The 16,449-nt window shown below is 25.7% G+C and overlaps 1 protein-coding gene across 1 annotated transcript; it reads left to right on the top strand.

The window, feature by feature from the left end:
- The first annotated feature begins 12,419 nt into the window (after positions 1-12,419).
- On the top strand, positions 12,420-16,243 carry LOC114132688 (synaptobrevin homolog YKT6). The gene is made up of 5 exons (XM_027998224.2): positions 12,420-12,703; positions 12,811-13,008; positions 13,070-13,170; positions 13,835-14,005; positions 14,426-16,243. Exons 2-5 carry the CDS (start codon positions 12,819-12,821, stop codon positions 14,558-14,560), a joined length of 597 nt encoding a protein of 198 aa, XP_027854025.1. The 5' UTR covers positions 12,420-12,703; positions 12,811-12,818; the 3' UTR covers positions 14,561-16,243.
- The last annotated feature ends 206 nt before the right edge of the window (positions 16,244-16,449 follow it).

The raw sequence follows: 16,449 nt of genomic DNA, 5'->3' as shown, positions 1-16,449 counted from the left end.
AACCTACTATCTACTCTCATACCATCTGCAACATCTCTGTTTTCTATTATATCTTGTCAATTTGATTTTTATCTGTGTGTAGGCATTTGAAAACCACAGTATAATTTAAACTTTTTATATAGGTACACTTCCTTCCAAATATTATATATCTATATTAGGTACTCTGCCATATTCATCTCAAATTAATTTTAAACGTTCGTAAAAATAATATTTACTTGTTTGTTCTTTAGTCCATATTATAATAAACCACATATAGTTAGTATTAGATACCTATACTTACATAGTATATAAATATTTCGACACTTTAGAAAAATATCCAAAAATAATTATTTTATCTTTATGTGGCTATTACTTTTTTTTGGAAAATTTATTACGTTTACTGAAAACTAGTTTTGGAAAAAAAATCGATATGATTAATAATAACAGTAGAGACTATATAATACTATATTTAAAATTTTTTACAACAAATATTTATACTAAAATTTTCTAGACAAGATTTTATTTTCAAAATATTGTAACTATGCTACCTACTTAAAGACATTTGACATTTTTAAAGGCTGTTTCTTTGTATTTTTTTTATAAGTTGAAATATTTAAATATGAAATCAAGATTCTTCATTAGCTGTTATAAAAGCAATTATATTGATAGTTTATATTACTTTTATTTAAATAAAATAAGTTAATGTACAATTTGTATAAATAAATACAACGTAATATAAATAAATGCGGTAGGTATTATGAAGAAAGGAGTCGGAGAACATATACATATCAATAATATATTCCACATTTGTTTAAACTAGTTTAAAGAAATTCTAAGTTCTAATTTTTACCAATAATCTAAAAAATATTTAAACAATAAATATTAAATAACCATTTTGGTTATTACGTTATATACCAAAAAAACACGAATCGTAAGGACTTGAATATTTTTGCCATTATGTAAATTTTTCATTTTCTATACACAAAGAAATTGTCTAAATATTTTGACTAATTTTAATCTATTTATACCAAGAAACTATTCACACCATTTTATAATATTTTATGGCACGTGGCATTAGCTTATGAGTTTTAAGAAATGAAATAATATAATATATAATTAGTATATCAGTTTAGTTTTTACTTATATACTGTAGTGTTACCCTTTGGGGTGTTATATATTTATTTATTGATTTGATTTAATAAATATCCATCAAATTATTAAATATATTTTCATAAATCGGAACTGCAGATACATATAGTATCCACTCATTTTTTTTTAAATGCACTGATTTCTAATTGAATAAATTCAAATTCAACTCATCCATACAGTGACTTACTTACTATTCTACAGAAAAGTGATTTTTATTATTTTTATATTGTTTATACCAAACCTAACAATGAGTAGGAGCTGAAAAATCTAACGTCTAATATTATTACATAGGTATGTAGCAACTACTAAGTAAACGTAGTATAGGTAATCGTATAAATATTAAAAACTAAAAGTTAAGGACACAAATAGGTATAATTATTTAAATTAATATAATCCATCAATGTAAATTATACTAAACATTTCGTAGATAAATATGAAATAGGTAATTTTTATACCTAATGGCTACTCATTAATAAAGCAAATTAATCATTAAATAATATATTTTGGTGAATGTGACAACATTGTAATGCAATTTAATATTCATTAAGTGTACGCAATAACATCAAACATTCGGTTTATTTGCAATATATGCAAAACTTAAGCAGAACTAGACATTTTTAATAAGAAGGCATGTTTGTAATGAGGGCGGCAGGAGTAGGAGTTGAGCAGCATATAAAATATTTCCATATAATTTATAAGGAAAAATATTATGTTTTATTTAGTTATCAATGTATGTAATGTATGTTTTATTTTTATCGGTAGGTACTATTTGGCAGAAAACTATGTAAGTAAGAAATACATATAGGTAAAGATAATATGTACCTACTCATGTCTCATACTAAATTTTGAAAATCCATAAATTAGAGATGTTATTATTTTAACAAATTATCGGTATTTCAATAAGTAGACAATTACATTTACTTTATATAATAGATTATAGTTTAATGTTTATCGTATTTTTTTTTATAATAGAATCATAAAAAATATTTATAATTACTTTACTTAAATCTAAATGATATTTGTTATAGATTACAAAATATAATATATTATGTATATTATGTATTATGTTTAAAAAAAATTGAAATTTATCAAGTACCCACTTCACTATAGTTCATATTTTTAATAAGTTTTTGACGTCACTCTGAATTATTAAATAATTATAAACATTTAAACCCAATTACAGTAAAAAAGAATTATATTTTTTTTATAGAAAAATTAACCTATATCATTAAGATATATGTAAATATTTTATAATTGTACTGTTGTAGACATGTAGAAATAAAGCTTATATCAATCTACCTATATAGGGCACATATAAATTGATCAAGTTGAAATTTTTTCATAATTCAATTTTATTTGATGTAGGTACCTATACTAATACTAATGTATAGGTATTTATACTTAAGCTTTAAATTAATGATCTAGATTTGATCGATTTTAAGAAAAAGGTAGTGTAAAAAAAAATTGTTTAATTAATAATTAACAGTAAGTAACTCATGCTCTGTCCAGTTGCGACTATGTAGAAATACTGTTCAATCATATTCATCACTGAAAATTAACTCAACTGATTTTGTATACTTAAAATATTGGAATCTCTTAGATGTTACGACTATATAAATATAGTTACCACCTATGGCCTATAGGAAAATTGTACCAAGTATACACACAACACACTAAATGGTACATGGTGACACATAAGCACCTCGAACCTATAAATTAATGTAAGTACTATATAATAAATAGATACACAAGAATCCTATTGTAGTCTCTATGTAGGGTGTGAGACGTGTGAGTATTTTAATATAAATTAATTTTACAAAAATGTTTGTTTTGGTCGAAAAAGGGATCAGTCATTTTTAAATTTGGTAGAAAAGTGAATTGGCCGAAAAGGAAAGGGTATAATTTTGGTTGAAAAGGGAATCGACCTTTTTTAAAATCAGTCGAAAAGGGAAGGGTAAGTTTTTGATCGAAAACGGTCTCGCCTATTCGGCCACCTGTATCTCTTATACATAATCATTATGCATACACTATCAGTATTGCTTATTATTAGTATCAGTACCTACTATTGCAATTTGAACAATCCCATTGTCATTGCCCGTTTTCGATGACAAAATACGTACCGCGGACTTAGCGTATAATCGATTGCATTACAACTGTAGTTGAGGAACGTAGTTCGATTTTATAGGTTTTATACTTTTATATAGACGACTTTATAGATTTTACATTGACGACTTTATAGTTTATTATTATATCGTGTTATTATTTTATGTTTGCACAAATAGTCGACCAGATGTTCTGTCTTAGTGCCTACGTCACAAACGTATGAATTCATACTTATTACTTCAATACATTTATCGTAATAATCGACACTATGTCACAACCGATATAATATTTTGGATATAGAATACTGGCGTTTTTAATAAGGAATAAGGTCCGTTTTTCTTTAATTTTTAGTTTATTTTTAAATTAATTGTTACAGTTAATATTTATTGTTTATTTCCGAATGGGATATAGGTACCTATATAAAATAACATGTCCTCTAGTCAATGAACTAACATCTGTTATTATATTAAGTATTTAAATAAATTAAAAAAAAAAAAACAATGTTTACTGTTTAGCTATAAAATAATTTATACTCGTATATAATACAATGTTTTATGTTTCTGTCGAATTTTATCAAAATTTTAACTTAAAATGCTTATAATAAAATAGTGCCTAGTTATTTTCAATAATATATAAATATATTAAACTGCTAGGTATATTTACCAATTTATAAAAACCTTGTCTGAAATTTTCGAATTTTTTGGTAGAGCAAAATTTAAAAAATTAGATCAACAATTTTAAGATGTCTAATAATAGTTCAAAAAAAAAAAAAAACAAACAAACAAATATTTTGAAAATAATACTATGTCTATAAAATGAGAAAATAAATATTCGATACAATTTCATAGTATTATTGATACCTATTGGCTATTTGTTTTGAATTACAACAAAAAATAAAAAACTCGTGTTACATAAATATTTCAATTGTTCCATTTTCATTTAAATATTTATGTGTAAAATTTACATTATTTAATAATCACCCTTTGCTCAAATCATTCTATCCTCACTCATAAACCTACGCCTGATAAAAGACTTTTATTGATACTATTTGTTTCTTAAAAAAATATTTATCTTAAAATTAAAGACTAAAGTAATATATTATAGTGTCTTGTATTGTATTTAAATATTAACAGAGTCCTAATGTATATATTATATTATATACACAATCCAACAATTATTATAAATTATAATAGTATACTACCTATATACATATTATATTATAAGAGTTTAGTTTTTATATAATATGTATTGTATATCTTATTTCGACTGTGTATGTAAGTCGTTTAATACACATATTTGTAAATATATACGTATATATATATAAATAAATGTAAAATAAAAATTGTTTATTGTTAGTTGTTACACTATACCACAGACCCCAGATGTTTCAAATTTCAGAGTGCTCGAAGTAATAATTCACAATATACAGTACTTCAAAATTTACATGTTTATTTAATAAATAATTTACTGACTAATGACTTAAAGAAATTTCTTTATTAATTATGTGAATTATGTGTTTACATTATCCTTGAACAACTGCGTATAAAATGCTGAATAACGAAAATATTTATTAGTAGTAATTTATTTTATTATGTATATACCTAACAAAGGTTCAATCTATACTTGTAATGTATAATATACTGTATAAATAGGTAGGTATAGTATGCCGATACCTGTATATACATTTCAATCGATCATACATCACCATTTAAGTATTTGATGAAAAACGATGAAATGTAAAGGACTCCACATAACTGTATTTGCTCTGATTAGTCCGATTGACGGTTGTCTCTATCTTTTATACAAGATGTGCAGTTTAACATAGAAAATATACGTTATGCAGTTTTTAAATGTATAATAAACCAATTGAACAATTAAATATTTAAATTATATATTATTATTTATTAGTGCTCCGAAGTTTTACTCGCATACTTTACACTACAAAATTAAATATAATAATATTGATGAAGAAATAATATAATTTTTTGGTGAGATGGGAGTGACGAAGGCTCCTGCTACTTATAACTCGTTATAAAATAATTAAATATCGATTACTTCCTCCCTCCCAAAATTGAAAACCTATAATAGCTACGCCTTCATATGATTAATAGTTTAATTGTATATGTATGAAATAGTTTATTCTTATTAATTTATTATATTTGATTTTAAAATTTCTTTGAATAATACAATTTGATATAAATCATGAACTAAAAAAATCTTAATTTTTTTTTTTTTTTAATTGATTAAAATATTAAAAATGGCTTTGAATTATAAATAAATTAGTTATTTATTCCTTCATCAATATTCAATCATAAACCCACAAATTAAATATACCTGTATACATGTACCATGTTATCGTTATCCATAAAGTTTTTTTTTTTTGGTAATTGTCGACCGTTAAGTGTTTTCCGCCACTTTATTTGTAAAAATGTTTATTAAACAAATTGCAAAATTGTTGTTGTTGATGTTTATGTTGATGATACAGTATTAAGGATGGTCATTATATGCACCTTATAACACGTATAAATATGCGTTGTATGTGATATTATGATCACTTTATTATTATTATTGTTTACAATAGCCGTAACAATACTATAGGCTGTTGGCTGCCGATTGTTTATTAATTTTTTTTTGTTAAAATGTTCAAGACCAGAGGTACTTTGTTAAGTATAAGTTCCTACTCCAAGTCTCGAAGTACAACAATACATTTTTAAATATAACATGGGCGTCTCAAGAGATGACGAAAGGGCGATCACTACAATTTATTTCTATTGAAGATTTTACAATTTTAAATGCATAGTATACATTAATATATACCTATAGGATTTGTACATTAGTAAAATATAATAGAAAAACTATAAATAATCTGTGACATCAATTGAGGTTATAATAAGTAAAATATCACCAAAATTGTTATACTATAATAATATAATATACTAAATATAGTAAATAACGTTTTAATGTAGTCGATCTCTCTGCATAAGTTTATTAGTTAATTAAGGTGTGTGTTAGACGATTGCACATTGGTCCATATATCCCCTAGGTCCTAATATATACAAGTTATGGATTATAGTTATTTGGATATGTGATTGAAATGGGCGCCCGGGAATTGGGCCACAATTCACCTTTTTTTCCAGAGGTATACGGTAATTGGGCCACTAAAATTTTATATTTATTACAGGTAGGCCCGGTAATTGGGCCACTAAAATTGTATATTTATAATAGGCAGACCTGGTGATTGGGCCACTATTACATTTTAAATTGTAATAAAATAATATTTAATATAGTACCCTAAAATGTGTCCCATATTTTTGTGAGATTACTTAGACAATTATTAAATTTAATTTAATATGACACAAAGAGTGATGGATTTGTTATGCCAAAGCGTTTTATGATAAAAGGTGCTATCTTTATTTAATAATTATTGTTTAACTTACCAGTAACATCAGGTAAATAGACATTCATGTTAAAGTGTGTACAGGAAATTATTAATACTATTTTTTAGTTTGTAAGTGCTCTGACTTTTAAATTACATAACCAATTAATAGTATTGTATAAATGTAAGGATTTTTTAACGAAAATTTCAGATTTATTTTTTTCAATACCATTTGAAACTGAGATCGGTGCCACTTATAATGCTGCTGTATATTTTACTATGCGCAGACGCAAATATACATAATTATTTACATTATACACACATTTTTTTATTAATATGTGTTCTAAAAACGGTCGCACAAACTACAAAGCCATATAATGTCCATACTCCTAGTTCCTACACAAGAGAGTTTGAACCCATAAAGAATACTATATTACCTTGACGTCACATATTTTGTTATCATTGAAAACCGCACGTCATGTTCAAGTCGGACTGGAAAGTGATGAAAGTTACAATTCAAATATAATAATCGATGCCCATATAAGTTATATCTCTCTACGTGGCCTTTGGCATCTCTAGAATATCGCAATATGACATCTACAAAATATCTGTTTCAATATATACAGTACTTATACATGCACACAAGCAAGACGAGATTTGATGGAAATAATTAAGGACATATTTGCAAATCTCTATTCTTTAAGGACTTTCACAAAATTATCTCAAGTGTTTTTATCGGTAAATTTGTTAATGTGAATGTATGATTTTTATTTTTTTATTTTATATTATAGCATAAATATATATAATTTGAAGTATAAATAAGTTTATAAATAAATAATAGGTTAGTATTAAATCCAGGGCCCAAGATCTTTTTTAACCTGTTCAATCAAAATTCTAAATCTTTTTTTAAGCAGATTCATTTATTCAAAAATTTGCCACACAGCACACATAATCATAATTAAATTTGTTCATAACCAATATATTTAAATTATATACGGCAATAATGAGAAAGTTATAATCGATCTAGAAAAGCCGTTTATCGTAGAATCGGGAGACTCATACTCAAAGTATATAATCTATAACTCAAACTGACTGATAGATAATTTTGTTGTTATATGTTTGCAAGTGTTACTATTTAATATATCCTTATCCCTATTATACTTATAATATCCCTAATATGGATACGTCGGGTACAATGTGGAATTGTGGAAAACGGTGGCATTAACTTCGAAATCCTTTTGAAACATTCTGGTGAAGTAGTAGATACTAGGTGCACACTTGTTTACAAGTTATTAGAGTTATTAATTATTAATTTTATGTTATTTATAATCGGTCAATGTGTATTATAAACTCGAAACTTTAATGGTAACGCCATCTACCTACTATCACTGTTTTGATTATTTCAACAAGTGTGACAAGAACCACCATAGAGAAGGGATTATAATTATTATGAGAACCGCCCTCCAAACAACTTATCTAAGATTTTATAAGGGCACATTATATAGGCAATTTTAATACATACGTGCAAAATATGTCCATCATACCCAATCATTTGTTATGTAAAAGTATTGAATACTATATCAAAATATTCAAATAAATGTTTAGACCACCACAAGTCCATACATAAGATAGATTTTAGATCAACTGGATTGTTTGGGATTTAACGTAGATAATCTTAATATTATATTCTTCCACTTATCCCAAATCAAATTAATTATAATATATACGAACATTGAGTCGTAGAAGTGTTTATAGTTGCCAATCACCGACGCGGTACCACGTTATTTTAAAATTTAATGAATTTTTAGTTTTGTTAAAGTGTTATATAAATAATTGTATTGTATAATTAATTTGTTCAGTATACTTTTATTACCAAAACCACTTCTTTATAAAACTCTATTCTTAAATTAAGAGCATTTCTTACTAACTCGTGCAGTAGATACCACCTACGACACCTACCACACATCAGTAGCATACAGTAGGTACACCAGTCAAACAATAATAATCTTATAAATATCTAACTTGTAAATTTGTTTAACCATTTATAACTCTAGGCCATAAATTTTATTATTATCTATATAGATATGATGTATAAATGTTATAAATTGTATAATATGTCAATAACAAGATCCATCTTCCACCACTGAGCATCCGTGAAATTGCACTTCGCTTGGTGTCTTTTTCATAATGTCATCTAAACTTTTATCATAGAGTTCAGTCCGTAAATTATTAATTACCTATTTAGATAATTAGATAAATATCACACTATAATACTTACCTATTCTTAGACAGGCCCGTGTGCGATCAATTCCACTCCCTTATCAGTCTCCGACTTGAGTGGTAGATCAAAAAATAATTATCTATAAAAGTCCATTCTTGATTTATGGGACACGTAGCAAATGTTCGTTAAATGATATAATAATATTATACGTGTTAGTGATTTTCGACTCTTTATTTTTCAGTCACTGCATCGGCAACATGTAAAGACATTTCGTTTGCCCATCAAACATAATTATATAATCGATGACGTTGTGTGATGTGTAGAACACTGTCACGAGGAGCCGTGGCCGTTGGACGGTAATTTCGTTGCAATCACGTCATCGCGGCCACAGTGCCGCATTAGGTAACCGCGGTCGTGACGAACAGAAATTAATGATTTTTTGTCATTATCCATACTTATGACAAACAGTAATCGCTTTCCTTAAACATCGGCGGACGTCCTGCACGTCATCACTGATGTAACTGATGTGACGATATTTTAATAATAATAATATATGTATATTACAATACATCTATTATTATGATAATGTGTTAGTGTTACAATTTACCGATAAAAATTATTGTCACCCATTCACCCACATCACTATCGTTTCATTACTCAATTGTGTAAATTACTTGGCAACTATTGCATAGTTAGTGGCCTATATTATATTTGACGTCCGACCAAAATCGACCATCGTTGAAAAATCTTATTTTGATAATGAAGGAAAATGGTCCAAATTTGTTAAGTACGAATGATCGATAGGCGTGACCGCACTGACATATATTAATACAATTATTATACTAATCACTAAATTATAAGGGTTGATAAAAAAACAGCAAAAACCCGTTTTAATTGTTTAAAGGATTGTGATTTTTAGTTTTTGAGTATACTGTAAAGTAATTAGATGTAATATTGTGCTTTTATAACCATTATGTTGTATTTTATATCATTTTAAATAAGGTACCTATATAAATTAGAAGTCGATAAATTGCGTTCCCCCAAAAAGGCTATAGTCATATACTATGTAAATTGCATCCCGGTTATATTTGAAATGTATGTAAATTGTGGCCTGGGATATTTCGATTTTCGGTCGGCTGTACAATTTAAAGATAAATATAAATATAACCTTTAATATAGATAGATGCGATGTGTTGCACAGTTAAAACATGTAAGTGTGTTTTGAAATTCAATAATAATATTATTTGTATAGATAGTTTTAAAGATCACAATCATTAACAAATTTCGGAACCAATAATAAATCGACAGGAACTTAACAACAATTTAAAAAGAAAAGCCTTAGACGTAATTTCTGTATAAATAAAAAATATTTAGGTAGGCATATACAAAAAAATACCCAGGCCGCAATTTACATAAAAAATTTGAAATGGGACGCAAATGCATCGACCCATATGCCCTTACAGTCATTACATTGTATTTATAAATTATAATTTTTATTATATTCATACGATCTTATGATTTTTTATTAACAGTTTTTATTTTGTCGTCATTCGATTTTATAAAAGGATTTAATATCACAGCTGGAAAAATATTTATTTTAAATATATTATTTAAACAAGTGTACTAGTCAAAAGTGACATGTGTAAATTGTAATCGCATACTCCCACATCACTACCATACCTATATAAGTACATATTTTATTTTATTATTACGAAGTTAACTAGGAGACAGGTAGGTAGGTATCTATCGAGACATCAAATCGATAAACGTCGTTGTATTTTGATTAGTTGATTATCAAAGCCTCCTTCGATATATACTATGCATGAGCGCAACTATACCTCTAAAACATGGGGTGCTAAAAGTGTTATCCCTCAGAGAAATCGAGTAACTTTTTAATTTAATAATCATACTAAATAGATAATACTATATTACACATTTTAAATCAGAATAATTTTTCTGAGTTTCACGATATTTCTTTAATACAAAAATAGTTAGGTATAAAAAAATTAGAGGTGCTAAATTTGAACTAAGGAGTGTTAAATACTCTTTTGCACCCCCTAGCTGTACCACTGAATTAATATGTAATTATGACAAGGATTTAAACGGTACAACTGTTGGACTTTCATTAAGGACTATACCTACATCACCTAGCTACAACTCTATAGAAAAAGTGTTTTTACTTACGATTAACAGAATCCGGTAGTAGGTAAATTAGTTTTTCAAGTTAAGTATAACTTATTATAATAGTAGAACTTAATACGTAGTTACGATTGGCCAATTTTCAATCTGTAAAATTCAGAAACCAAACTAAAAGTTGAAGATTAAAGCATTTTTCTATAATACATTGTGTATAAACACACATCATTGTAAAATTAATACATTTATCGCTTTGCACAGAATCTAAAACATTATTTTAAAATTCAATTTCAGACTACATTGAACGGCTTGATAATGATGTCGATTCATAAGGATAAAAACTGTTGAACTGTTGATGTTGATGATGCTTGAATTAAGCCGTACAAATAAAAGAAGAGCCGATTATTTTGTTAAATATACTTATTCATACATATATATGTTTAAATTCTAACTAATAAAATAAATAAATAAAAATACAGTCAGTATTTTTTTTCAAATATAAATAATGCTTTTTATACACATGTTATGCTTCATGACCATGACCTCTAAGATAAATTTAAAATCTGTCACTAATTTCTATAATAGTAATATAAATAAATTAGAAAATAAAAATAGAGACTTACACCGTAGTTATAGAACAATACATGGAGTATCCACTCTGCAGAATCGTTTTTTACATACAATGATTCATAGTTGAATTCAAATGTTATTCATTCATTAAATAAAGTAACATAATCAAACACTAGGCACACTCGAAATCTACAACCATAAATATCTCCTATACAGCTGAGTGACTAATTCTGTCTTTTCGTTTTATTTCTTAAATAAATCGAAATGTAAATGGTTCTGACGTTAGTCAATAATCGATTACAGTTATATTATGTTCATGATTCACGAATGTTTAGATAAGCACTTTTTAACCAAAAGAAACAAATGGTTATATGCAAAGTTTATAAAATTAAAGTAGCGGTAAATAACCTGAATAAACCTGAATTTTAAATAAGAGATCCTTTGAAGCCAGAATCCTGACAGTAATTTAAATATTTAATTCATTTGATTTGGGGGTGTTACATCTCCCAAACTATCACGGATCTTTGTCAGAAATGGTTATAGAGGGAGTGGCTAAATTCTATTAAAATATTATTGTTATTTGTTCTTTTATAAATTCTCTAAATTTTGGGACAATAATTATTACATACAGGTTTAATTTGGATAACTATTATTTAAAATTTAGAAAATTTTTAAAAAATAATTGTAGCGATCTTTGGTCACCAATTTCTTCTAAATAATATTATACATTTGTTTTATTAATAATTTTAATATTACGACTATTTGATGGGTGTGTTGGTTGGACGCACTGCGAAGAAAACCCCCTTTCGTGTATAAACTGTTGATAGTCAATTATTATTATTGTGTCCTTGTTATCATGTAAAATAACTTTAAATTTCCAAATAACATGTAGCATCACATATTTTCACTTTCTTATTGTAAACTCTCCAGTTCGTTAATGCGTTATCAACTAAGATTTATTAACCCATTCTAATATCGTTTGATTGTCACGAAAATTCGATATTATCATTTTCAATAATACATTAATCAATTAATGTCAAATTTTAATTTTTTTATTAACGCATTACAATAAGATATTGAATAATATTCGTTCTACGATTTCTTATTAAATTAAATTTTTAACAAAACAACCATTAATTGATATCGTTTCAAGGAATTTATTTATCTAGGTAAATATCATTTTTACATACTTGTTACATAATATCCAATAATTCATTATAAATTTCACTTTTTGATGTATCGATAAGATTTTAATTGTATGATATTTTTCTAACAGACGCTAATATGGTGAAATTGTTTGCTATGAGTGTGTTGTACAAAGGACCCAATGATTCAACGCTATTGAAGTCTGCATTTGAACTGCAGTCATTTGGTTACTTTCAACGTAAAAGTGTGCAGGAATTCATGGGATTTGTAACTAAAACCATTGTAGAACGCACGGCAACCGCTGCTCGACAATCTGTAAAAGAAAAAGGTTTGAATCTATTAATCCTATTAACAAAATTATATAGATTATCAATGTTCATTAATTTTAGAATATATGTGCCATGTTTATGTACGGGCGGATAATTTGGCTGGTGTTCTAATATCTGATGATGAATATCCTCATCGTGTTGCACATACACTTCTAACAAAGGTAAACTCATGAAAAAATATAAATAGGTGTGATTATAATTTAGTGATACTCGAATGCAATACATGGAAAGTGGTGAGTTTTTCAAATCTTTTCTTTGGTTTTTGGTATAATAATATTAATATATTATATTATTATTACCTATATAAATAAAAACATGCAATGATCTTTTATGTATGTAACTAATATAATTTAATTTGTTGTGATCATAACTTTATTTTGTTATGGGTAAACTTAGTTTAAATATTTTGCATTTATCATTTACTTATAGTTTTTTAGTTTTAAAAATGTAGAAAATTACTTACAATCTTAATGCAAACCCATATTTTAATATAAATTCTTATCTTTTTTTTTCATGTTAAACTTTATTGATAGGTATATTAATTTTATTTAATGATTAAGTAAATAGTTTATAAAATAAATAAATTCAGTTTATCAACCTTTATTTAATATCTCTAATTTAAAAGCTTTAGTTGGAATTATTGAATTATAATACATTATTATTGAGGTTTAAAAACTTCATTTGAAGTCAACATTTGTTACTTTTGAGTTGTATAGTAGGTTTTGTTAGTTCTGAAAAATGATAAGTTATCACTGTATACAATACCTATACTTAGTGTTTATTTAATTTATTACCTCACTATTAAAATACATTTTTTTCTTCTAGACATTGGATGAATTTTCTGCAAAAGTTCCATCACATAGTTGGCCAAAACTCAACGAAACACAAGTTACATTCAATGAACTAAATGTTATGTTAGCCAAGTATCAAAATCCTAAAGAAGCTGATGCTATGACAAGAATTCAACAAGATTTAGATGACACAAAGATCATTTTGGTAATATTTTATTTTTAATACTTAATTCCTTTATTTTTTTATCAATATTTTTTATTTTCATCTATTCAATAGTTACACTTTTTGTCATCATTTAATTTCTTAAATATTTTCTCCAAAAGCCTATATTCTATCTCCACACATTCTTATTTTCTTTAGCTTTCATAATATCTTTTTTTACTATAGAGATATTATTTTACAAATTACGAGTATATTAGGGTGTGTTCGTGATGGACACTTTATATGCTCTAAATGCTAATGAATGTTTACCAAGCATTTGTTCATCATGTAAAATATGTGTTATATTATGAGTTCTTGTTCACAAATGCTTTATTTATCCTAGTAATGCAATATGAGCGTGACCGTTATTTTTCTCAATTAAAATTGAAATATTTTCTAATAATTAATCAAATCATATTTTAGCATAACACAATAGAGGCTGTTTTGGAGCGTGGAGAAAAACTTGATGACTTAGTTGCCAAATCTGAAGGCTTAAGTATGCAGTCTAAAGCATTTTACAAAACTGCTAAGAAAACGAATGCATGTTGTCGAATGTAATGAAATTAATGGTAACCAATATGATTACTGGTTTAAGTATAAACCTTTTTTTACTTGGTTAGTCAATAAAAATGTGACTACTTATAAGGATATACAAAAAAAATATTTAGGCTTATTATTATTACATTCCGATCCCTTCCCAATTTATATTTTATATTATAATCAGGGAAAAAGTGTGTTCATTACTTTTTATCCACATTTGGGGACATGATCAATTTTTTGTAATAAACACAATTTAAAAATATATATTTTAACAACAACAATAATGAATTTAATTTAAAATTTAAACCAATTTGAAATTATTTATTGAAATAAAAATCAATCTTATTAATTATTCTATTATTCTATTTTAAGTAATAGTAGATCCAGCTACATTAATCTGATTAAACTAGCTTAGCCATAAATAGAATTAAATCAAATGCATTTTATCTATAATTGATTTATTAATTATTTTATATACCATAATAATATGTAAATTATTAATTTATGAAATAAAAAATTTAATTACATATACTGGTAATAGTTAATTTTCTTTTATAAATTATGAATGTTTTGTTTATTTCTGGATCTGCTTTTTTAACTTGCAAAAGAAAATTTTTATAGAAAATGTTTTTAGTTGTAAATTATTGTAAATGTATCACAATTATCCATGACATTCTTTGATAAATTATTGTTTAGTCATATGTGAATTTATACTTCAGCGGTCATATACATTTTATTTAATCTAGTTAAAACATTATAGCTGCCAGAGCTTGTAATTCTCCAAGAAATGTGGGATCTTGTGATTTAAGGAAAAACAAACATTTAAACAACACTGATTTAAATATATATCCAGTCAATTATTTTTAACATCTGTATTAAAAAGAGAATTAAGATAAAAATAATTTGAAAATTTAACTTGATTTTGCCATTGCATATTCAGAAGTAATTCTTAAGATTTTACCAGTTTCTACCATTTATAATTGAAGAATATACATGTTCATTAAGTGAAGAACCGAGAAACTGTTAAAGCTGTATTTTTTTTATTTATAATATTTTATTGTTGTTAAAAAAAAAAAAAAAAAAAATTAAAAAAAAATTAACTTATTTATAGTTAATAAATTGTTTGATCTTTTTTTAATTATTATAATTATTAATAGCTTAAATCATTTAATCCATAATAGCAGCTATTCTATTATTATATTATGTACAATGTGACAGTGACGTATATATGAAGGAAGGCCTTGGGACATGTACTATACTAAACTTTAGATTTAATTTTAATATAATATGAAAAATATAACCATCACAATCACAAACATTTAATTAGATCCTAATGAAAATAATTCTTATATACGCCACTGCAATGTGATGTGGATGTTTGGATATTAAATATTGTGATATTTTATGTCATGTAATTTTTAACAAAACAGTTTTTTTTACAATAGAACGGTTTTGTTCCTTGTATAGGTATACTTCCTAATATTCCCAAATTAGACCTAAATGTGGATTTTTAATAAAAAATTTTTTATGAATTGTAATTATGTATTTAATTTCTTTATTCAATTTTAATGTTTTGTAAAATAGTTTGTTATCTATGAAGTTAGTAGTTATTATGCTAAATATTATGTAATATATTAATTATGGCGTTTTATTGTTATATTTTGTGGATTATCCAAATATATATAATATATTGAATATTGATTACATATTAGAGATTTTTCAAACATTAACATTGGCTTTGATTTTAAATTATACAATTTCTATACTTTTTAGATTAATTTTTATGTCCTTACTGTTATATTAATAGATGCGAATGATGGACGTTTTATTTATTTATTTTTAAGCAAATATTTAATTCATTATAGTTGATCAATATTCTTTGATCTTTTATAATGTATAAGTGATAA

This window comes from Aphis gossypii, chromosome 1 (assembly GCF_020184175.1).
Source record: "Aphis gossypii isolate Hap1 chromosome 1, ASM2018417v2, whole genome shotgun sequence".
Classification (NCBI taxonomy): Eukaryota; Metazoa; Arthropoda; class Insecta; order Hemiptera; family Aphididae; genus Aphis; species Aphis gossypii.
Note: the sequence above shows the minus strand (reverse complement) of the source record. Positions and strands in the feature narration are given on the sequence as shown.

Bases quoted from the DNA above. Each gene is read 5' to 3' on its own strand.
- LOC114132688 (XM_027998224.2), top strand. From the start codon at position 12,819: ATGGTGAAATTGTTTGCTATGAGTGTGTTGTACAAAGGACCCAATGAT. The intron at 13,171-13,834 runs GTAAACTCATGA...TTTTTCTTCTAG, and splicing joins CACATACACTTCTAACAAAG to ACATTGGATGAATTTTCTGC. The intron at 14,006-14,425 runs GTAATATTTTAT...ATCATATTTTAG, and splicing joins ATGACACAAAGATCATTTTG to CATAACACAATAGAGGCTGT.